The sequence below is a fragment of the Agelaius tricolor genome, unplaced genomic scaffold, assembly GCF_023055355.1.
Source record: "Agelaius tricolor isolate 1412-34295 unplaced genomic scaffold, bAgeTri1.0.p SCAF_14, whole genome shotgun sequence".
Taxonomy (NCBI): domain Eukaryota; kingdom Metazoa; phylum Chordata; class Aves; order Passeriformes; family Icteridae; genus Agelaius; species Agelaius tricolor.
Genome location: NW_027269274.1, coordinates 8,890,632 through 8,915,710, shown reverse-complemented (window position 1 = coordinate 8,915,710; position 25,079 = coordinate 8,890,632). Strand labels below are relative to the sequence as shown.

Below are 25,079 nucleotides of genomic sequence, written 5' to 3'. Positions count from 1 at the left end.
CCCCTTCTATGATTCTGTGTTTAATTTTTCTGAAATTCTTATCTGCAATGCTTTATTATTATCAGATCCATACTATTGCCACCCTTTCAGACTATATCATGGCTCTATTCAGTGTTTACCAAAAGGTGTGAAGACCTTGCACTGACTTAAGAATTGTTCTCTAATGACATAATTCTGACAAGAACCCGGGGGTTACAGTCCTAAATCTAACTCCAACCAAGAACTGGATGGAAGTTCGATTGGATCCAACCAAGGTAAAAAACCCCTCGTTCTCCTGCTGCTGTGGGAGCTTTGGAACACCCTCATGTGCTCTGTGAGGAAGGAGAGCCTCTGTCCCTGTCCCTGGTGAGACAATATACAAGTGGCTTTGAATTTTTGACTGCTGTGTCTGGGTCTGGGCCCCTCAGTTCAGGAAGGACATTGAGGTGCTGGAGTGACCCAGAGAAGGGAACGGAGCTGAGGAAGGCTCTGGAACACCAGTCTGGTGAGGAGAAGCTGTGGGAGCTGGGGGTGTTTGGCCTGGAGAAAAGGAAGCTCTAGGGGGACCTTATTGCTCTCCAGACATAGGTGAGAGTGTTGCCAGGTAGAATCTGTCTCTTCTCCCATGACACTGACAAAAGGACAAGAGGACGTGGCCTCAAGCTGTGCCAGGGGAGGTTTAGGTTGGACATTAGGTGGAATTCTTTCACAGACAGGGTGGAACAGGCTGCCCAGGGATGGAGTCACCGTCCCTAGATATGTTTAAGGATTAAAGGCTGGATGTGGCACTCGGTGTCATGGTCTAGACACGGTGGTGTTTGGTCAAAGCTGAACTCGCTGATCTCAGAGGTCTTTTCCAGCCTAATTGTTCTGTGATTCTGACAAGGAATGAATGTACGGGGCCACTGATGTGAAATCAGAGAAAAATAAAGACGCAGCAGCGACGGCCGGGAGGCGCCTGCCTGACCTGCGCCCCTCCCCACATGCCGCCGCCAGCTGTGGCCCGGAGCTTTCCCAACACCGCCCGCAGCCGGCCCAACCCGCTGTGACCGGGGTTTAACGACTCCGGCGGGCGCAGAGCGGCGGGCGCCCATCAGTTTTCCAGAGAGCGGAACCATCCAGGCACGCACCCAGTGACCCGTCCCGTCTCTGCCGAGCCTCCCCCGCTCCCCATGCCCGGTGCCCGGTGCCCGCTCCCGCCCCGGCCCCGCCGCGCCCCGCCGTGACGCACGAGCCCCCCCCCCCGCCCCCGCGCACGCGCGGCCGCAGCCCCGCGCCCGCTCCCGCGCCCGCTCCGCGCCTGCGCCGCGGGGCCGCTCCCGCCCCGTCCCGTCCCTCCCCTCCGCGCCCCGCGGCTCGTGTGACCGGAGCGGCGGGAGTCGGTCCGCGCCCGTCTGGGAGGCCCTGAGCCCGCACCGCCACCGCCACCGGCACCGCCGGCCGCGGACGCGGGGAGGGGCGGACGGACGGACGGAGGGAGGGTGGGAGGCAGGGAGGCGAGGCGGCCTCCCGGGTGTCCGGCACCATGAGCATCGAGATCCCGCCGGGCCTCACCGAGCTGCTGCAGGGCTACACGGTGGAGGTGCTGCGGCACCGGCCGTCCGACCTGCTGGGCTTCGCCGCCGAGTACTTCGCCCGCCTGCGGGATGCCCGCGACCAGGAGGCGGGCGGTGGCCGCAGGGTGGTCAGCTTCGACGGGGAGCCCATGCAGACCGAGTCCAACGGCGACGAGGAGCCCGACCGCGGCGACGACGAGTCCGACTCCGACTTCGAGCGTAAGTGCGGGCGCTGCCGCGGAGGAGGCGCCGGGAGCGCGGGTCCTGCCGGGGGCTCCAGCCCGGGGCCGCCTCCCCGCCGTGCCCGGTGCCGCGGCCGCCGCCGCTGGGCAGGGCGGGCAGCGAGCAGGGATTGAATGGGGGAGAGGCTCCGCCGGCTCCCGCTGCCGCCGCTCCCCGTGGGCTCCGGCCGAGCTCCAGGAGCCCCGGATGGCCCCGGCTCTTGGGCCGGAGCCCCGTGCCGGGGGTGTCCGGCGCTGCCCCGGGCGGCCGAAGTGCCCTGGGGTCTGACCGGGTATCGCCGGGCAGCGAGCGCGCTGCCAAGCATGTGATAGGGAAGATCATGTGTTATTGTGCAACCTCTTCTGTACTTATCTTTACATTTCTGTCTTTAAATCGTTGTGGACGAGAGTGGTTGGGATTTTTTCGCTGAAACTGGGGTGGTTTATTGCCGCTGTTGTGTATTTAAAGTGGCTGTTATAAAGCACTGAAATAACTTTCGCTATTTAGCAACGTATTAAAATTCAAAGCCACTTTTATATTGCTGTTTATATTGCCAGTCTCGAAGATGGGAAAGATACTTAACCTGAGCTGAACAATGAAATGCCACTTGTGATACTGAAATTTTGATTCTGTCAGAATTGTACTGTGTGTTTTAGGCTACGCAGAGTGTTTGCAATCGAGCCTCAGTGTGAGAAGTTATTTAAAATGCCTGTGAATGGTGGTACTTGGCACACCCAGAATTTTTTGGACTGAATACTTTCTCATTATTAGAAAGTAGCTTAAAGGGGAGGGAAAGGTGAGAAAAGGCGTGCTTCCCCTGAACTTTCAGTGCCCTCGTTTGAAGGTCTTGTGCCCTTGACCTATAACGAAAAGGTTTCTGACTTTTATTGATAGAGGATCCTCTTTTAGATCAATTACTTGATGTCACCTTGTGGATGCAGTGTGCTCTTAACAGCTACTCCCTGGTTAACATTTTTGGAGAAGCAGGAAAGAATTAAGCTGTGAAACAAATAATTGTTTTTATTAAGGAAGCATTGAGACATCAGCTGTTTTTTGCAGTGCTTTTAGGCTGGGAACTTCACAAAGTGAAACATATCTTAAGCTCATGAAAATAGACAAACAGGACATGGAATGTGCGAGGGGACAAGAGTGAAATGGACAGATTGAATTGAAAACCAGTTTGCAGTCAGTGTCTGGGTTTGGATGTTTTTTCTTATGAGACAGAAGCTCTGTTTAGAGCATGAAGAAGAATAGATGAAAAATGAAGGGTAAACGTGGACACTGATGGTGACTGAATTGAATTTAAGGGAATGTTCAAATATGAGCACAGATTTATGGAAATTACAAGTGATTTTTTTGCCCTGCAACCAAGTCAGTAGTATTTTCAAACATCTCTAAATATGAAAGAAGTTTGAGTTTCTTGCAGAATGTATATTAAAATTAAACTCCATGTTGGAAAAATTTCAGTAGATAGTTCGATGTAATTCTTAAAAATGTGCAATATCTTTGTATTTAATATTTTCCTTAAAAAAAAACCAAACCCAAACTACGAAAAACCCCCCAACTAACAGAACCAAACAAAAACCCCACTTCACCAGAAGGTCTGTCTTTGGGTGCGATTTTGCTATTTTGTGATCAGTTTAACTAGATACGGGGTTTGAAATATTGTCTTCAGGGAAGTAAGTGTAAAATTTTATTTTTGAATGTTGCAGCTGCAGGTGGAGGAATCCTCTGAAGTTAAATGTTTTCAGATAAAAACATGAAAATGTAATGGTGGCGTGCAGCTTTTCAAATGCCGCTTTCCATAGCGAGGCTGTTCAGAGCACAAGGGTGGTTCCTTTGCTTCATGTTTCTATCTTAGTCAGAGAGAAAATTAAATTAACAAGGCTGGGCACTGTCACTTCTTGTAGTGGAGCCCTTTGTGCAAGTGCCACTGTCAGTAATGCTGTTTTGCTTCCTCTCTGAAAACCCAAGCTGTTCCCCCCTTGTGGCTTCCCAGGAACAGAGCCATGTTCTCTGTGACAGCAGGTGAGGATCCCTCTGGAGGGTCAAGGAAATGATTCTTTCTTGCATTGTTTAACAGTGACAGAAACCATGGCTATGTCTTATTTAGGTTTCTGTTGTAATGTTGTGTCTCTGTCAATGAAAAATGTTGAGTTAGAGGTTCTGGTACCTGATCACTGTCATAGGTAGGACAGTACTTGGGCCTTGTGGAAGACAAGATCCTGGCTGCTTATATTGCTTTGTATTTAAAGATGATGTGGAGATAGGGAAAGCATACACAATGAGAGAGCCAGGTGATCTCATTGGATGGACCAGAATACTGTTTGTCAAGACTGCAGTTTTCCATCTTAGGCAATTTCGGAAAGACTTTGGTGAATTTCACTGTGCTTTCCTAGGTTATGATTTGTTACCTTTGATTTGCTGTGACAGGTCACATGGATCTTTCAAACATGTTTCCATGTCTGTTTATAAATAAAAAGATGAAATTGGCCAGTTGTTTTTGTAAATGACTTTGTTAAGGAAACTTACACCTAGTTTAAATAGTTACCCTTACTGTGTATGTTGGGAGTAGGAGAGATCTTTAGAAATAATGTGCTTTTCTTCGTGTGTGTGTCTGGCCCAGTATTAAATCTGTGTATGTCACTGGGCTGCGTCTGCACACTCAGACTGAGATAACATTTCAGATAAGTTATGTGGGGTTTTTTGTGTGCTGAGAGCATATGGTAACAGAAACAAGTCAGAAGGAGGTCCTGGCCTTTGGTGTAAGCCTTGTGGCAAATGTCTTCAAGTAGCCATAGTGATGCCACAGTGGAACTCCATCCATGTGGTAAAAGTCACTGAAACTAGCTAGGCTACAAAAAAAAAACCCCAAACTTTTATTCTCCTAGGATGATCACTCTTAGGTGATACTTAGGAAATTATTTCCAGGTTTATGTTTCCTGACTGACCCCCCTGGAGTTTCATCCTTGATTTTAACTGTTTTTGTACATGTGATCAAAGGGCATCAGGATGTGGCTGTTCAGCAGAGTGCATTGTAAGGCATGTGTGAAAATAAAATGATGATAGTTGTGGGGGAGTCCCCAGAAACATTTATCCACTGGGCTGTGGCAGAGAATTTTAGAGATACAACACTTCCCTCAGAGCCTTTATTTGTTGTGTTTAACTGCAAAATTGAGAAGTTGGGAGGGTTGGGAAAGCTGCAAAGCAAGATCTTCAAAAATCAGCCTTAGAATGTAACCAAGGACAGACATATATTCTTAAAGTGTGTCCTTGACCATGATACTTGTACTTCTAACAAGCAGGCTCTGAATGGATGTGTTAAGGCTGAAATTAACGCCCCAGAAATGGTCTGTTCACTGTTGGAGTGACTGCTTTGGGAAGCTCCTGTTGAGGAGCACACCTGAAGGAAGGCAGAGGCTCTGCTTGCCTGTCCCTTGAGGCAGTTGCACAAAGGTGCAAAGTGCTGCACGATTAACTTGCTCTTTTGTCTCTTTTTTTGTAACAATAAAACCACCAAACTTATGTGTTTTTGGGGGTATTAAGCATAACTAACAGTGGCACTGAAATATTTTTGGGATTATACTAATTTGAGCAACTCAGATGTTTCAACTAATTACAAGTATTTTATTGCAAATAAAATTTTCCTTCTCAGGATTTTGCCTTGATATTGGAGGAAAGAGGATGTGCTTTTCAGCTGCTCCCTGAGCAAAAGAGAGCCCTTCTTAGTATTTTGCTTTTGAAATAATCCTGTTCAGTATGCTCTCTTGTTGTGATGGGAAATGTTGCATATGAATCTGGATGGGCAGGTGAAAAGATTCTTTAGCTCTGCACTGAGCTTCTCAATTAAAATTTGAGGATTTGCTAAATGTCATCTTTAAGACATCAGTAGAATATCTGAGCAGAAGGGAGTGGAGAAATGCTCGTTTACATCGTTAGATCTTGAATGTGGTACAGAGTAAGAGTTCAGTGCATCTTTGAAATATTTAACTATTTAATTGCTAATGGAAACACTTGGTATTAAATTAAACCTGTTTTAGATTGCCTGTTTTCTTATTTTTAAGTATCATTTGCTTATGCTTTCTTATTTTGAAGTGATGTCCTGTGGAATTCCTCAGAAATCACTGTGTTATATCAATCACAAAGCATTTATGCTCTGCCTACATCAATTCACAGGTTAGGCATAACTCCTTGCTGTTTCCCTGAAATAATTCAATGAAACCTATTGAATTACAGGAATTGGGTGATGTTAAAACTTTTGCAGTATAGCATAAGAATAATAGTGGTCCTTTCGAAAAATATTGTTCAAGTTTTCAGATATAAATCAAATTCATGGAGTATTGCACATGTTGCTGTGAGATACCATCTTTAAAATTAAAGTACTTTAAAGCTTTTACTAATGCTTTCACCTACCTACTTCATCCTTAACTGTCAATTAACTGGTAATAAAGCACCATAGCGTTCTCTTCAAATGTGCAATATTAATTAAATCCAAAGAGTAGCTACTGTATTTAAAATCTAGGTAGCACAGTGAACACTCTCATAATCTGATAATTACTAATTCTACATAACTTCTTTAAAATAGTGGTTATAACAAAAGTGTTTTGTGCTCTCCTTAAGTAGTCTCTAGATTTTTAGGGAGGTAGAGGAAAAAGCTGGGTTAATGGTTGGCTTCAGTGATCTTAAAGGTCTTTTCCACCTTAATTCTATGATCTGAGTGCATTAAACCTTTGAATTTGGTATACAAAGAAAAGAAATGCACATTCCTGCTTTGTGTTCTGAAAGGTATGTTCAAACAAGCCTAGTGACCAGAAGGTATAGAAGAAGCTTTAGAGTTTTATTTATTCATTGGTCTCCTTCAATGAGATGAAATAAATTGTAAAGCAAAGTATTAGTGATGCATCTGTGTTTTAAGAGGAATATATCTCTGCATTTAATTTCGTAATTATATTAATTTTTGGCAGCACAGTATCTTGAATGTGTTTAATTTAAATATGAAGGACTACTGTTGTGCAGCTGCTATACTTGCACATGTCTTTGCTTTTAGAGAGGCAGTTCTGCATGACTTAAATCTGAAGGATTAAGTAGAGTAGCTGCTGTTAGTACTAATGGAACTTCACTCCCTCTATTTATCTTGCTCTCATGGGGGAATTTTGAAGATAAACTAAGTATTAAGGAAGACTGATTTTACTTCTTTTTAGTTGTTTGGACAGAGCATGTAAATACTTTTTTTTTTCCCTGGAGGCCTTTTTGTTTCTGTATTTGTTTATCACAATAAAATTGCTTTTCAGCATTTGTTCTTAAGGTTGCAATTACTGTATTACAAGATTAGACTAGGAATTTTTTGAACTAAATAATGTAGTTCTAAGGAAGCCACCAATTGTAGCTCAGTGGGGCTTGAAGGAATGTTTCATCAGTCCTCATACAAAGGAAATTCAATGAGAATGTGTCTGTAATACATCCTTACCTGAGACAGTAAATGAACTAGAAGTGTGAAGCAAAGGGATAAAAGGTGCTGACTGGCTGAGAAACAGAGAATTATAATGGGTTTGACTGAAATTCAGATATCCCTGGATATTGCCAAATGTATATTGGTTTACATCAGGAAGGATGAGCTTCTATGTTAATTATCAAAGCTAAGTTTCTTGCGGTTTTGACATAGTACACTTAGAGTTATTTGTAATGTCTTGCCCTCAGAGCTGTTAATATTCCTGTAACATCTGTTAGATATTCCTTACAGTCTCTTCACAAAGATGCCCTCTTACTTCAGTTTGTAGTTAGTGGCTTGACATAATTGTTCTGCTTTAAGTGATCAGTATGTTCTGAAATGTCAGGAAGCGTGCAGTATTTTCTTTGTTTGTTTAAAATTTCATTTAAATTCGTATTTGTAGTCTGTTGCATACCAGTAACTTTTCACATAACTCTTAAGCTTGTTATTTTCAGAAAGAGCTTTAGATAGTTGCTATAACTGTACAGATAAATCCTTGACTGTTTCTGCTCTGTTGGTATCCTGCAGTTACTCTGTGTACGAACTTCTAAAAGAGCATAACTAACTATGAAGTGGGTAACTAGCCATTAGAAATAATTGCTGAATTCTTAAAAGCCTGTGTTTCCATGTTGATGAAGTTTATTGTAAGAAAAGTTGAAAGAAGCTTTTGAAATGGCGTTTTTCTAGCTGGTTCTAAAATTTAAGTAAAGGAAGAGATTGTATATCGGTATTAGATATTGTACTGAACATTAGCTTCTATTTAACTTTGGTATTTTTTGTTCATTTAATAAACTAATATTAGAATCCTGAGACAATTCTGTCAGTGTTCCCCTCATGCTAATACTGAAATTTTCTTGTACCCTCTTACCTAAAATAGAACAATGGAGATCTCAGGGAAGAGGAGGAGACAGCAGAGAACGAGCTCACTTGGAGCTATTCACCAGTCAGTCATTAAAAACCTTAATGTCTGACAGAGCAGTTGCTCATTATTCAAATGAAGACTGGAAATGTAGCCAAGATGAGCTATGAATGTTTCCCACTGGCTTCAGTAACGTTTTCAGCTTCATGAATGATCATTCATATTTTCTTGTGAAAGAAGAGGGAGACAGTAATGAATATAACTCAACAAAAGTGCTGGTTCCTTTTCTAGAGGGATGTTATTCCTTCCTCTGTGATGGTCCTGTAGATTCCTTTAGTTATGGTTCTTTGTGTACCATGCCTGTCTTTGCATCAGTACTTCTTTGATATGTAACAATTATTTGGTGGTTTTTGATCCATCAAGATTCTTTGATTCATGCAGATTTAATTTTTTTCCTGAGGTACTGTCAGTTCCACAGCAAATGGTGTGTACTCTTCTCCAGTCTGCAGTTTTCATGTCTTTACACCTCACTGTAATATAAAACAGACAAGGGAAATAATAAATCAAACAAACATTGGCTAGAAAAGCAACTGGGGGGAAATCTGGGGAATCTGAGTGTGGACAAAATGCTCTTGCATAAAAGACCTGCATAGTCTTACTATGATAGTAATACTGATAAAGGTTGTGTGCCTCTGAGATCCTTTAATGTAAAAGCTTTTTTTTCCCCTCTTAAAAATATGGATCTGAAAGAGGGGCCATTGTATAGAAACTCCAGAAATCCACTGTGCAGAACAAGCAACTGTTTTGTGGTCATTGATATTTTACCTGTGAGAATCGTGGAGATGATGGCAGTGTTCTCTGCTGTAGTGAGAAAGATACTTAGAAGAGAGAGGAGATTTAGAGGAAAGCACCCTGTCTTACAATTTTCACACTGCTAAGATTTGGCTTCTGTCTCATAAATACGCAATTAATCATGTATAACAAAGGTTAGCATTTATTAGTAGCAGTTTTGCTGCTAGTCCTTTCCATACATTTATTTTCTCTGTAGAAATGGTAAATGATTGAGAGTGGCAGCTCTCTGTGCATAGATGTGGAAATTCCCTTTAGGGGAGAAATCATCTTTAGGAACAGCTCTTCAGGGCATCAGGTAGGGACTTGCAGGTATTCCTTCTGTAGCATTGCTTTTATTGTCATTTAAAACCAACAACCACCTTGGGGTTTATTTTGTAAGAAATGCTAAGGCACTCTCTGTTCTCTCCTTTTATTTCCTGGTGGCTTGCAGAACAGCTTTGCTTCTGTTCACAAATGGTCTCTAGCCTGCAGGGGCTGGCATGATGTCAGCTTTTGGTGTGAGGTCATCTTACAGAAGTCTGGAACCCTGCATTCCTTTTTGGGTGTTAGTGAAGGCATGGTGAGATCAGGGGCCTGACCAGTAGAACTGAGCAAATTGTCACAAAATCCCACTCTGAGCTGTTGTGTGAGGAAGGGTTAGGATGGCAGGTTGGAGGGAGAGGGCATGTTCTCCACTGTTCTGTCCTTCTGGATCTCAGCATTGTCATTGCAGAACATTGTAAAAACATGTGTGGAGCTTGAGTGGGGAATGAAATGTGGGGTTTGGATGAGGGCTGAGAAACTGCTTTGTACTTTTCCTCTGTATTTTTGAATCAACTGTGGTGCCAATTTCCTCATTCTTGGTGATTGCATATTGACAAAGTGCTATAAAGCAGGATGTCACAATGGCTCTTCATTTCCATTTTGGTTCTTCCTCCCTTGGGACAGCATATTGTTTTCTGCTTCCTATTGAGAAAACTGTGTTCCATAGAAGAAATTAAAAAAAAAAAAAAGCCACAAATATTTTTGTGTTATTTTTCCTGGTGAGGCTCCAGTAAACACTTATTTTTGTGGCAGCACTTGTGCTAATTATGATTGTTCAGGAAGAATTGCTTCCTCAAGGACATCTCTAGTGAAGGAGCTGGTTCTCATGGGCATGGGAGTACCCCTCTCTGAAAGATTTCTCTTGTACAGTCCTGGAATGAAAATTCTAAGATTGAGTCACCGCTTTTTAAATTTTTTTTTCAGAAAAAAGTAATTGTTCAGAAACAGTTTTCAAACATTTGATGCTACCAGTGTTTCTGATTAAAATTTGTAAGTATTTGTAAGACTCACAGGGTTCTCAGGTTCATAAATTATCAAAGATTGCTTATTAGAATAGATTAATATTTAGTCTTCTGTTTTTCACACCTTTGGGGATGGGTGGGGCAAAGATTACATGTGTAGTTTTGTTATAAAATGCTAAAAATGAATCCTATTCAGAGTGGGGATATTCAAAGACCAATTTTTGTAGTGTTAAACATCCCTGGATACCATGTTTTTAATTCTAATTTTAAGGTCCTGTAACTTTATGGTAAAAAGCCACAAACATGATTTGTATTTTTTATGAGCATCTCTTAAATCCCTGTGAAGTAATTTTAATTTCTTACTGCTGGAAACATATAATTATTAACTGTTTTACCAATTTTTTGATAGCACTATGAAATAATTTAACTTTGCATGATGTGTACTGATTTTGCTAGTGGTTTTAGCTTTTCTTAGCTTTCCATAGCTGGAAGATCTGCAGTGTGTCCATTTGTTGTGAAGCACTGTGTGACTCGGGGGACTATCCTAGAAGTTCTGCTCCTAAAAATCAATTCATCTGGAAGCTGAACCATGCAGCACTTGCCACCTGCTGTGCCTCACTTTAGTCAAGGAATTTTTTATCGTTGCATCCAGAAATTGTCAGAATGAATGTTCTTTGTCTAATCCTCTTGCTGAGACTGTGAGCATCCATGAGCAGATTTGGCACAGTGCTCAGGGACCTGGCTCAGTGGTGGATGTAGCAGTGTTGGGTTTGTGGTTGGACTCAATCAATTATCTTAAAGGTCTTTTCCAACCTAAATGCCTCTATAAAGAGGGTTTTCCCTGGTCTGGGTAGAACACAGGGATATTTTTTACTATTATCCCTGCTTAGGATACAGAACATATGTCTGCCTTCACCCTTCCTCTTTCCCAAAAATCCTCTTCCTGTGAAAGTGCACAGGATGCAATTACTGGAAGTGTGTGTGGGGGGCTGTCTTGTCAAAATACATTTTCACATGGAGATGATTCTTTTTACAGCTATATGTTGTAAGTAACTGTTGAATGTTGATATAATGTTGTTAGAAGTGTAAATCTGAAGGAAGAAAAGCTATGAAACACTTTATTTTGAGATGCAGTACAGAAGTTGTTCTTGCTTACTAATTTGGTTGTGTACCATAACCTAAAGATTGACCACATTTGAGATTAAACAGTTTTAAATTTTAAAACATACATATTTATAATCCACTCAAATTTATTTATGCTTTATTTACTAAAAGAAGCTGTAACCAAATTATATCTCAATGAAACAAGGTTCACTTGCGAATTACTGATGAATATATTGTACTGGCAGTGAAGTAGTACTTCATGTTCTATGCTCATAATATCACAAAATTGCCAGAGATGTTAATGATGCTTCTGTAGAATCTCTCATTCTCTTGTGTACATTCTGCCTGATCAGTTTGTGTCACCCCTCAGTCCTCTGGCTGCCACCCTCCTGCAGAGCCTGTGCTGGCTGCTGGACAGGAGTGGAAGCACTGGGTGCAATTCACATTTTGTTGTCACTAATAAAGCACCAGACAAGAAAATGATCATGAATTGTAGAGTCAGTTGTGCTCACATGGAGGATCCTGCACCTTAGGGATGAGGGAAAGCAAGGCAGAAAACCTGGTGTGTGTCCAGTGTTGTGACTCTGAAGTTCCCATTACAGCATAAAATCCTGTAAATCCAGTGTACCTCTTCTATCACTACTGTAGATAGAACTGACCAATGGTTTCTGGTTTGGGTTATTAAAAAATGTGGTGTGATGTATTATACAGGTTTTTTTCTGCAATTTTTAAAATGTATCATCATATGGGAACACCAATTCTTTGAATAAATTTTCTGTAATTTCCGAGATCAACAATAGATCATCGGTCTTTTTTAAGCACTTAATATAGATCCACCAAAACTGTAAAAATCAGACTTCCCAAAGAATTGAGCCAGCTTTTTAAATTGTTGTTCGTTGGAGAAAGACTGGTTTGAGGAGGTGATTTAGAAATTGTTCATGCAAGAATGAGCCTTCATAGGTGATTACTTGTGCAGGATAAAGTGCTAAATCCTAGAAAGGTCGTACCTGATCAGGTGATAATAGATGCCTTTTGTGACACTGGCTAAGCTGGCTGATACTCCTGCTGAGGGTTGTCCAGGATGTGGATGCTCCTTGATTTTTATGTGGCATTATTAGAATAAGAAGTAGTTTGGTATATTGCAGTAGTGTCAATACTGAACATCTTTAAAAATGTCCAAGAAAGTGCTCAGTTTGCAGTTCTGAAGAATGTGCTCATAGTAAGAACCTGTAGAAACCCAAGCTATTTCTCAGCCTTGCTCTTCCTACCTTTCTTCCCTTAAAAAACTCAGCCAAACAAATTAAACCCCAACAGCCCAAAATCTGTGCAGTGGCTGTGTCAGAATTTGTAGTTACCTACCTGGAAAAAGGGTACCTGAAACTAGATGCATCTACCTACAGATGAATTTTACTTCTACTTGCTTTCTGGCCATGGGAAGTTAAACTGGAAGCAAAGCATGAATTTTAATAAGCTGTTGAGGATCTCTGTGGGATTACAGAATGGTTGAGTTTGGAAGGTGCCTCTGGAGGTCTTGCCTGGCCCCTTTTGTGAGGCTGGACTGCCTTTAGTGGTTGCCCAGGACCACGTCCAGGTGGCTTTTCAGTATCTCAGGGGATGGAAGCTGCAGAACCTCTCTGGGCAATTTATGCCAGTGTATGGCCCCCCTGGCAGTAAAAAAGTGCATCATGTTCAGATGGACCCTTTCTGGATTTGACTTTGTGGCCACTGGCTCTTGTCCTGCTCTAAGTGCCGGTGAGGAGAAACTGCCTCCATTGTCCTTAGTGCCCTTCAGGTATTGATAAGAACTCCTCTGAGCCTTATCTTCTCTAGGCTGACAGTCCAGCTTTTTCAGTCTGTCCTCACACCAGAGATGCTCCATGTCCCCTCATCTTCTTCATGGCCCTTTGCTGGACTCTGTCCAGTATGTCCCTGAGTCTGGGGAGCCTGGAACTGGGCAGGGAACTCCAGGTGTGACCTTACCAGGGCTGAGTAGGAGGTGTCACTGTCAAATTTTCTGAAAAGTCCCTTTGCTGGGATTTCTTCTCCTGGGAAGATGAGAAGCCTCAGAGAAAAAACAGGATTATCTCATTTGCTTCTCCCTGTTCTGCTGCTTTGGAATGTGGCTGGAGATTGTTTGCCAACAGGTGCATGTTTGATTGGTTTCATGTGAATTGTTTTTACTTAATGACCAATCACTATCTGCTGTGTCAGACTCTGAGGAATCAGTCACGGGTTTTTCATTATCATTCTTTGTACTCTTCTGTCTGTATCCTTTCTCTATTCTTTAGTATAGTTTCAGTATTTAATTTATTTTAATATTATAAATATTAAATATAAAGATATTTATATAAATATAATACAATAATATTATATCATACAATAATAACTATCATACAATAATAAATTAGCCTTCTAAGAACATGGAGTCAGATTCACTCATTTCTCACCTCGTCCTGGGGACCCCTGGAAATACCACATAGGAGGGAAGGACCACCTCCCTGACATAGCAACATTGCATCAGAAGCTGTCCAGAGTACCCTGCAACCAGTGTGCCTTGCCTGGCACATAAATGTGTGTTTCTGCGTTCAGTTAAATGTGGATGTGTGAGATTAAGCTCTGAATCAGCTTGAAGTGACACTTGATTGAAATTCCTTGTGCTCTTTTATTCAGATCAAATCAGATGACAGCACAACCTATTGCAGTTTTGTCTTATGTAAAAACACAGTATGTTTCATCATTCAAATGTCAGCAGGAATTGTTAATGAAATACCAATGCTTCATTGGTGATGGAGTGACCCAGGCAAAGAACTGTGGACTTTTATGTGCCTATTTTATCTGTAGGATGCTATTCTTAAATTTTACCTAGATCCCTGTAATTAATCAATTCTGAACTCAGGTTGACCTGGCAGATATAACATGCCTGCTGGGTGTATGACACACCAGGCTCTCTCCATGCTGCTGCTTGTTTCTGCTGAGCTTCAAATCTCCTGTTCCGTATTTTTCTTACGAATTGCTCTTTTGTAGAAGTAGTTCAGTTGTTTCATACTGTCACATGAGATACACCTGACTGTAAGAGTGACTCCAACCTATTTTGTCTGAGACTGAACAACTCAGAGGTGAAAGGAAAAGCTTCTTAGGCTGCATCTCATCTGCAGCTGCCCATGATCATTTTTCTTTTCTTGTAGTCCTTAAGCAGACCAGCTGCACATCACTGATGGAAAAGGCTAAGACCAGCCCAGCCCTTTTTTCCTTGGCATTTACACACATTGGAAGTTGTGCTGCAATCAGTGGTCAGCAATAGGTTTGTTGTGCTCTCAGGTTTGGGACTGAAACCCAGCTCTCCCTTCTCAGTTTTTTTACTTTTCTACCCTTCCATCAAATGGTGGCAGATCTGCAAGTACAGGCTTGAGACTGAGCATACAAATTGAGTGTATGCATGCCCTGAACACAAACAATTGTGTCTTCCCCTTCTGTTAACTCCCTTATCTGTGTTGAGAGCTGTTCTGAAGCTAAGAGGATCCAGTAATCCAATTAGTCTATCAGAGGAGGACACTGGATCATGATGACTCTGTTCTGATGTTGCCTCTACTTGCATAATTATTTTTGTGGTGGTATAACTGTGTATACCTTTATGGCTTGTGGTCTTGAATTTTGGCTTTGTGTTTGTTACAGTACAGTGGCAAAGGTGGTGGCATATAAATTCCCGAAGGAAATATGTATTTCATGAAAAGCAAGTGTTGCTGTTCTTAGAGTTCCTTTGTCATTCTTACATACCGATAGACTGAAATTTCTTGCAGCTTACCTGAGACCAGTTTGTCAGGAACAACCAGTTGCTTGTATTGGACAGAGCTTTGATTTGTGTGTATAAATAAACCTGCACACACATACAGTTCTCTCTCTGTAGATTGCTGCTCACTGCTCCATTTGTCAGAAACTTAAAGCAGAGTACAAGCAGAAAATATGCAGGTGACTGGGAAAATGTAATTTTGTGTTACCATGGTTTGGCAAGAATTTGAAGCAGATGATAATGCTGTTGACTCAGGGTTGGGTGGGTTTTTTTTAATTCCAAGAAAAGGTAACTATATTGTTCATTCCAGAATAATTAGTCTGACATTGTAGGAAAGTATCTTAATTCACCGAGTGCACCTGTTAATTGAATTTTTATTCAGGTGCTCTTATGTCCTTAGCAATGCTTGAGTTTTAGATTTTTATAAATGTTTTGAGCTTTATTACACCATTTTGTTTGCACTGAAGTTCAGTTGTCATTGTCCCCTTTTGTGTACAAGTTAAATTTGCTTAAGTATCTATCATAGTGAAAGATGTGAGTGCTCAGTTGTATCAATTTGTTGTCTCTCTTTGAAAATGATGGCTGAATATGAACCATATTTTGCTTATAAGTAGTTTAGGGTGCTAGTAAATTATATTAGTTATGGATATGACAGTCAATATTTGATTTCTCAAGATAGCTTTTATATCCTGATACCGCATTATTTAAAGACACTATCAGTCTCAGCAGGACTTGATGCTGAGCCTGCCAAGCAGCTGCCAAGTGCAGATAGCCAACATTTACATTCTGTGTTGTGTGATGGTAGCTGTGACATGATTCCAATTAAAAGCTTGGTCTGCACACTGCAGATGTCTTCTGAATATTAATGTGCACTACAGATAGAGCAGATGGAATCTCTTTAAAATACAATGCAGTGAATGTAAAATTAAGGTTGTGTTTCTGGTGAAAACTAATAGGCAGTCAAAAATTGTCTTTTTTCTATCTTTTTCATTGCTAACCTACAAGAATATCTGCATCATCATCATATTTCTTTACATATAGGAGGAAATCTAGTCTTCGTTATACATTCAAATAAAAATACAGAATTATGCCATTTTGAAGTTTTCTCAAATGCCAGATGTACCTAGAAAAATATTAGGAATACATGCAACATTTACTGTGCCTTAAAATAAGTCTCTGCCTAGAGGATAGATAATAGCTGAAATATAGGATGTTTATGAGTTATTTGAGGAGTTGCTCACTGGAAAAGGCCCTGTAAAAGTGTATATACAGGTGTGTGTATTTAATATGTGTGGGATTTGGGGGTGTTCTGTGCAGTGAATCAGGAAAAGTCCATTCTGCACAGGTGGGGTAGAACAAAACTGGGGAATGTAGAGAATGACAAGAACATCAGTGGTGCACTGTAACCCCAAAGTTCACTGTCAGGACAGAGCAGCAATCCAGCTGGGAAAGTGTGTATTACTTGCTGAAGTATTTATTATGCTTCTGTGGCAGTGCAGGAGACACAAAGCAAAGCCTTGGTTGTAGGAATTGGTTAAAGGCCTTAAAAACAAACAGGGTAAGTGTGATATGGAAACTGAAAGTAGAAGAGTTTCTGTGGGAGTGGGAATTGTAACTCTCCTCTTTGCAGCTGCATTTGTCTTCTCCTCTGGGGCAGAATGGAGGTGTGTGAGGGAGGGTACAGGGGGAAGAGGTTGTAGAAATGCAGTGACAGGAGGTGTGAAATACCTGGAGCCAGTGCACTTCTTCACTTGTGCCATTACCAGAGCTGTCACATGCTTGTCTTCCACTCTTTTCAGACTTAATTTTACAGCTGCTTATTCCTGAGGCTGTATAAACACTGAAGCCTGTGCCAGTGATGGCATTTTCCACTTCATCCCTATTACCTTATGAAGATTTTTCCCCAGATCTGCATTTGGATTATATTTGTCTATTATAATTTTATTGCCTGGCTAATAATTCTCTCAAAGTTCCTAGCCAGAGTGTTGAGAAAAAGTTCCTGGCTTCATTGATGGTATTTATTTGATATAGCCTTCTTTCAGAGAAGTTGACTCTGCTATTTCTGAGGATAATATAAATTTGGTTAGAGTGTTTTTAAAATCTAGACCACATTGGGACCCTGAACAGAGTTGTGCCCAAGGTTTGGGAGAGGACAGCACTGTCAGGGTGAGACAAGAGCTGTGTCTGGACCTTGCTGAAGCTGGGTGTGGTGGGGATGTCCCAGACTGCTGATGTGGGGACCCTCTCCCTTAGGGAGGAGTTTTAGAATTTTGTGGTGAGTCTAACCTGTTGTGAGAGGCCCCCAGCAGGTTGTTGCTCTTGTTAGTTTTTACAATGTTTACTGCATTCAAATGTTCAGAATAATGGTGGAACTTTAGTTAGGCTTCTAAAAATGGAAAAACATGTTCCCTTGACTGATTCCAATGTTCTCTTTGGAGCAGTGACTTATGGACCTTAGAGTTGTACTTAACAATTGCTCTATGCTGTGATAGAATGCAAATTTAATAATAGTGTAATGTATAAAAATTGACTCAGGTTTATTGTGTAGGTTTTGGTTTTTATTTTTATTTTTTTTACTCAGATTGCATTCACCTGTGTACAGTTAATTATTTTGTGGAAAGAGATTTATGCAAGCGGCGCAGTTGGAAATAATAAAAATAGACTGATGTGCTAGATATAGTTAAATGACGTTTTTTATGACTCATTTAGGAATTATCTCCAGGACTTCCAAGTATGTTTGGTGGAACTCAACTTTCCAAAAAACCTGAAAGAGGTTTAAGTTTTGTTAGTTTGTAACAGTGATTGCACTTTTCAACCAGGCACAGGATAAAAATCTAATCAAAAGTCTTTGGGATTTGATGTTTTAAAAGGTATGAGGATGTGGAGTTAAGCCTTAGAAATCAAAACCATAGTAAAAACCAATTGAAATACAGAAAGTGTTGCTTTAAAAGAGCTCTCTGTGTCAGAGTCGAATGTTGCTTTAAACAGCACTTCTGAAGTTTCTAATGAAAAGATTTCAGACAAAATTTGTCTTCATGATGTTTCAAAAATCCTTAGTACCCTGAGGTATTAATCCTCCTGCCTTATCCATTTCTGATCTCGGGTGGATCAGGAGGCTGCTGAATAAAGAGGTGAGGTTTGAAAGCAGAACTGGTAGAATAGGAAGGGTTAGTCAGGAACCTTGGAAAAGGAGGAGGCTTTCTTTCTCTGCCAGTGCATCTGGTCCTGAAGGTGAGTTGCCCATGTTTCTTACTGATTGGGAAATGCCTCGTGGTACCCTAGATAAGATGTCAATATATTTTTCTGTATGAAGCATTTATTTTAAGGAAACTTGCAGTTACTTCTTCTTGATGTGATATTTCTGTTTCTCCACAGTCTCATTCTCATCTTTCACCTTTTCTGGCTTTTCCATTGTCTCACAATTCCAGTGAAAGTCACATTCAAATATGTTTAGGATCTTTTCTTTTTATCATCTACTTAATGTTTGGTTTGTAAGCTTAATTTTCTGGTATTACTAATGTGGCTCCTTAGCTTCCCTCTCTCTGAAATGCCTTCTTCTCTAAGCCTACTCCTAAAGCCCAAGCAAATTTCCATTTTTTACTTGCTTTGTTGTACCTTCCAGTGTCTTGCCTCTTCTGACAGTGCTTTGAAGATTTGTCAGCTGCTTCTTAACTTTCCTGTTTTTTTTGCAGCATCCTTCTTTCTCTGTGCAGTGCATAGATTTGTCTTTCTAATACTTGAAAACATTCCCAAGTCTTTCATTTCAGTCTCTGACAATCTCTGTTGTACTATCAGCATATGGTTATATCTTTAATCACTGTGAAATGTGTCCTTTTAGCTGAGATTGTACCTCAGCACGGGGGAGTTTTTCTAATTTCATGTCTGTAAAGCAAGTTGCTATCTCTTTGATCTTCATAATATAGATTACACTCATAAAAATAAAAAAAAAGTGCTGTTTGGCTTGATCTGAGACATGTCAGCAAGAAATAGGAGAGGGCTGTGTGGGTCATGCCATTGCAATGTCAGATAATGTGAAGTGCTGCTTGAAAGGTGTTTGTTCTCCTGTGCTTAGGCTTCAGTCAGGCTGTACAGACTCCTGAGTTCTGGGAGCAGGGTTATGGTCCTTTATTTGTGAGAATGAGTATCTGCTGAGAAATGTAATGGAAGCAGTACCATGCATGACTGCTCAGGTTCAGTTGTGGAAAGGGAATATTGAAATAGGGATACATTGGAAACAGGGATCTTTGATTTAAAAACAAACCACACTGAAAGCCTTAGTCAAGAAATGCCATCATAACCAGAGGTTCACCCAGATTCCTTTCAGTTAGTCAAGCAATGATTTCTTTCTTGATCAGCTGTTTAAAGTCGGTCCATTCCAGAGTGCATATTCATTTTTCTACTGTACTTGAAAACCAAAAAAGAGCCAACTCAAAATAGCACAACAGTTTTAACTTCATAAACACCTTTTTTTCACTGACATAAATGCTTTGCTTGTTGACTCAACTTTTCCCTTCAGAAGTTACTACATTCTTTCTGTCAGAGGGGCTCTAAAAAACTTGGAAAGCAAGGGTCAGAGACTCTTCTAAAATGAGGCTTTCAGACAGCGTTTCTCCATTTTGTCAGTAATTTTTAAATACAAATTAAAAGAAAATCAATTAAACTGGAGACCAGGATGTGTCTTCGTTTTTATGTTTTGTTCTCTTGCTATTGATGACAGCTGTTTTTCAATACTGAGAAATAACAAGGTGTCCATGTCTCTGTTATTTTTACAGCAGCAGACAGGAAAACAATGTTTAATAGCAATTTAACATTTTTTATTGTTTTCCAACTTAATAGATGTAAAAGTCTTTTACAGAAAAGCAAAGCCTGTGTGTACCCAATGGTGGGTCATGGTTTCCACTTTTTAATTTTTTAATGTTCTGTGTTCCCTCTGTTTGTTCTCTGAAAACTCACTTCTTCCCTAGTGTTCCCTGACCTTTTGTCTTCCTCCAAATGTCTGGCATGCTTCAGCTGACACCATCAGGGTCTCTCCTGCCTGTCTAACCGGGTTCTGAGTTTCCATCCTCCTCTATGGGGGTGGGTAGGCAGAGGAATAGAAGGGAAAATAAAGGGAATAGAAAGGAAAATAAAAGGGTGTCTGTAAAACTCTCATCTGTTTCTGTCTGTTCTGCTTTTCTGAGAGAAGCTTTGAGGGGATCTCTTGGGTTCCAGAGCTGCCTCTGAAAAAATCCTAAGTAGTTTGTAGCCCTGCCTGTGGTCCCCACCTTATAAAGGAGAGATGTGGAAGGGGGAAGTGAGAATTTGCCACTATCCAGCTAGGACATCCTGAAGGAAATCATGGATATGCAGCTGTTATACTGGTAACAGTCAGAGGGAACTCTGTTTTTTTACTTACCTGTTAAAAAAAAGGTTCAGATTGGTATTTATTGAAGTACAGTTGCATATCTGATGATGAAAGTTCCTTCTGCTCTAGTATTACTTTTTAATTGCCAGGAATCCTAAAAAAGCTGATACTTGAATCGATGAGTTTTCTCAGAGTTGTGATGGTTCCTATTTATGTAAGTCCATTAACATCTTGGTGTGTAGAAAAACAGTTTGACAGCTGTAGTCTGGCACTTCCTTATCGTAACTTGATACAGCATTCCAGAGAGACAGTCATGCCTCAGATTTATACTCCACTCTGCTTCTGGTATTTCAGCTTTAATGGTTTTTAGTGTCAACTCATGTGTTGTTTGGATAAACTTAATTGACTTGTTAAATTAGAACCGTTTACATTCTGTTTCTCTTTTTGTCTCTCTTCAGAGAGGATGATTTTGTGCCATGATCCAATGGGAAAATACTCTGTGAATCACTGATTTGTGCTACTTGGTTGTAATGAAGCTGGCATTTTGTGCTTATGCTCTTTGAACTCTGAGTGCTATACTAAGTTTATGCCACCTCCTATGAGCTTTGCTCCATCTTTCATCAGGAAACCTTCAAAGATTGTTGATTAGATTACACAGAAGATCTGTATTAAATATTTGTGTGCACAAAAGCTTAACTTAGTATGCTGCTGTAAGTCATATTCAAAATCACAATGTGATTTTTTTACCCTAGTTGATATTAGGAAATGTTCACAGATCATAGTGAAAAGCAAAGTGTTTGTGAAGAAAGAGAAGTAAGTTTTCAAGGTACATCCAGTACAGAGCAGTAGCACCTTGTACTCTACTGTCATGCCTGGGATGCCAGTCCTTCGTTTGCCCCTGAATTTTTTTTTCTGTGACCCTGAGTTGATCTTTTGAGTTTTGTCTTTTTCTATAAGAATTCATATTAGGATGTGTGTGTAATAAGTGGGTAGCAGTAGCTGGGAGAACGATGGTTGTACTTCTGTTCATTTCGGGCTTGTGAGTAGTGTAGAGAAACAGCTTTCCCTGTTATGGTAGTAGTGTACATCTAAAAAAGCCTGATGGTTTTTTTTACCAGTCACTTTTCAAAGTCAATGACAGAGAAGGGAGCCCACGCACTGTAGGAAAAGTGTGCTTTTAGGTCTGGTTGTAAAATGTGGTTTTACTGTCACTTGTTCGCCTCAAATATTGTAATTGTTGGTCTGATTTGGTTTAAAAACAGTAAGAAAGTTAATATCTGTGTCCATTTTTCACCTATGGGGCTGTATTTTATACCTGCTTAGAACCATAGTCAGGGCTCTTGTAAGTGGCTCATAGTGAGCCACAATCGAGCATCAGATATTTCAAAGTAAATCTCAATGCCAAAGCAAACTGAAGGATATTGGAGAAATTCCTGTTTTGTCACTTATGGAAAGTATTAAAAAAATTTTTAAAATCGCAGTGTCTGATTTACATCCGTAATTTTTCAAGTGAGAAAACCCAGTGAAATGGAGCCACTAGCAAGTGGCAGTCCAGTAGCCACTAACTGCATGGCACTGCTGCTGTTTGATGTAATGCACATTTTTGAATTTAAGTAATGGAATGTACAGTATTGGTCTATTTATGCAATTTATTAAAATATTTTTCTATTAAATCAATGTAATGACATACCTTTACTTTGAGGAAGAGAGGTTTTTCAGTCTGAAGGAGCCTGTTAAGGGTTCCTATCTAGTGCTTACTTCAGTCTGTGCCTCATCACAGTATGGAGAACACGTACATGTTTAGCAGACATTCCTGATTTTTCTTGAACAGTGGAGTAGGATCATTGTCCTGAGCCAGTTCTGGCAGAACTGTGGAATGCACAGCTTGATCTGCCTTTCCAGTGCCAGAATCACTTGCCTTTGGCTGCCAGGGAGGAAATTGGGCCGTTTTGCTCTCTTCTGCTACAATGGTTTAATTTACCTCAGTTTTTGTTGTTTTTACCCAATTACTGTGTCTTGGTTCCCATGAGCCAAGTAAAAGCAGGAGCTGTGCCAAAGGTATGAGACATTTTGAACTCGAATATTGCTGCACCTGAGGTTTTGACATAATGGGGAGTTTACAATGCAATCATCTCACAACAAAATCTTTTAATCTCATTATAGTGTTTGCAATTAAAGTATAATAGCATTCATATCATTACCAGAGACATGGGCCATTGTTCAAACTGAATGTGGCCCATGGGTGTGCGCCAGGGGGGAGTTCTAACTGGAGATTAAAAAAAATTAAAAACAAAATTTGTTTCCTCTTTCAAAGCAGCAGTTTAATCTTGTTTCTGTAGATTGCAGATCTCTGAGTGGTACCAGATTTATGTGCTGGATTCACTGGATTCTTATCACAGTGTAGGCAGGGTTGTGCTCTGGGGGCTGCTCTGGTGTAGTAGGAATTTGTTATTGTTGTGTCCATCACCATTGCTTTAAATGAGGTGCCCTTTAGTGCTCAGCATAGGAGGTTGGCTGTGTTAACAGTAAATGTATTATTCCCTTCCACCCATCTGATTTTTTGGAATCTGTTCACAGACCAATGTAGGTGTACGTGGGACCTTCAGGAGCTGTTTCTCTTAGCAGTGCTCAATGCCAGGCTTTTCCTTCATGTCCTTCTAATGGCAAAACACAAGGGTGCCATAGGAGTGGCAATATGACTGTGCAATACTGAAAGTAGTCATAAGCAAAGGGAGCTTTTCATTGGTAAGCCAGAGGAAAAAAAAAAACCTCACTTATCTTCTCTACTAGGAAAGGTCAGATTTTTATCTCTTTAGCATAAAAATAGTCATCCGACAACACATAAAAATGAATTTTATACATGTTAGAACTGTCACTGGTGTAAGAGATGCAAACTATCATTTTAATCTTAAAAGCTTTGTGGAGGCAGAATAATAGTTGTCTCTTAACTGCCCTTAAAAGGTTATGTGTTTTGCTCATTTTTAACATTGGAAAACTTGATGCAGTTTTGATGACACTGAACCCTGCTATGGGATAAAATAATCAAGATTCCAAAAGAAGACATCGTTGTTGGATTTTTTTCTATATTACCCAAAGTACACCAGAGTATTCTGGAGTATATTAATTCTGTTCAAAGACATGAAAATGTTATTCTTAAATATGAACAAGAAATGGGTGTAGAAGTCATAAGGTGGAGAAGAAATTCTGTACGTGCAAGATAGAAACTGAAATAATGTATTTACTTACTAATGGTGTTGATTAAAAGTATCTGAATCCGTACATGAGACTGGTTAATCATTTACTGAAAACTGTTGTGACCTTGATGAGGTGCTTGTACAGCAAACATATCAAATTACGTTTTGAATTTAGTATTTTCTTTTGTAATAAATGACTTTGTAGTGGAAACTGAACTAATTTGTTCTGGTCTTCCCATTTTTCAAAACCTTAGAGAACCAGTAGGCATTTGACTGGGTCTCAGGACAAAAGTAGTGAATTTTCCCGTTTCTTTAGGTCCAGATTGGCCAATTTTTATTAATTACTCAGTTAGATGAGTGTACTCTTGCAGGGCAAATTACTGTCCCGAGCAGTTTTGTGTCACCACTGGTAGCCACAGACAGACCCACAAGGAAAAGTTAAGAACAGGGCAAAATGTATGAACATTTTCAGATGCATGAGTTTGTTTAATAAACCTGCATGGATCTGTATTCCCAGAGCCTATTTCCCCTTAAGGTGGGGTAAACTTCTCCCACCCATGGTGTCTTTTGGCAAGTGAGATAAATCCTGCCCTTACTTGCAGGAAGGGTCCCTGCTGTCGTGAATTGCTGAAAGGTTTGGAGAGAAAGTTACTTGAATTCTCAGGTTTGTTATTCAGTGTTTTTGAACCTCTTCAGGTTTGATGTATGAAACCCTGTGTCAGTGTTATTTTTATAGTGATTATGTCATATTATAGGAGTTTAGATCTAAATTGCAAAATTCATAATAATGTTGCTTTTAATCCTGAGCTTCTTTTGAGGCTGAGCATTGTCTCTCTGTTAATGGATTTAGCTGAAAGCTATGGAATTAGCCTGATTATTCCTTTCCCCTCCAACCTCTTCTAATTTCCTTTATTTAACAAAAAAATACACAATAATAATTTTGATCTCTTTTTTGTTGTATTATTCACAGTTTTGTGTTTTCATATAGATGTAGGGTGGTTGTAAGTGCTCCAAAGAAGCTGAGCTCTTCTGTCTTTGCTAAGTAATCATTGTTCTCTGTATTCTGGTGGTGCTGAGATACCCAAAAGTTTCTAAGAAATGATGGCGTCATTAAGATTTTTGTGGTGGGTGTTTAATAAATCTGGCTCTGTGATGCATGTGCACTGATGGGGTATAAAGGCTCCTCTAATTCTTAAATACTGAAAGAATGGAATAGAAAGGTTATATCAGGAAAAATAGAATTACCTATTGAAGGGAAGAAAAGTGGGAAAACATGAAGCAGTCAGAATAAAATGATGTTGGTTGTTAGAGGTGAAGGAGAAGAGAGTGCTTTGGTTTTGTTCTGGGTGAAACTTTACAGGTTGATTTTGTTTTGGTTTTTATTGAGACTGAAGCAACTCTCAAAGACGGTGCCTTGGTTACTGTACAA

General features: G+C 40.4%; 1 protein-coding gene across 1 annotated transcript in view; it reads left to right on the top strand.

The window, feature by feature from the left end:
• Positions 1 to 1,285: 1,285 nt before the first annotated feature.
• Positions 1,286 to 25,079, top strand: part of PRKAR2A (protein kinase cAMP-dependent type II regulatory subunit alpha) — a 59,927-nt gene continuing 36,133 nt past the window's right edge. The window contains exon 1 of the mRNA XM_071439496.1: positions 1,286 to 1,754. Coding sequence (XP_071295597.1) covers positions 1,505 to 1,754 — 250 coding nt within the window. The 5' untranslated portion in view covers positions 1,286 to 1,504. The remainder of the gene's footprint in view (positions 1,755 to 25,079) is intronic.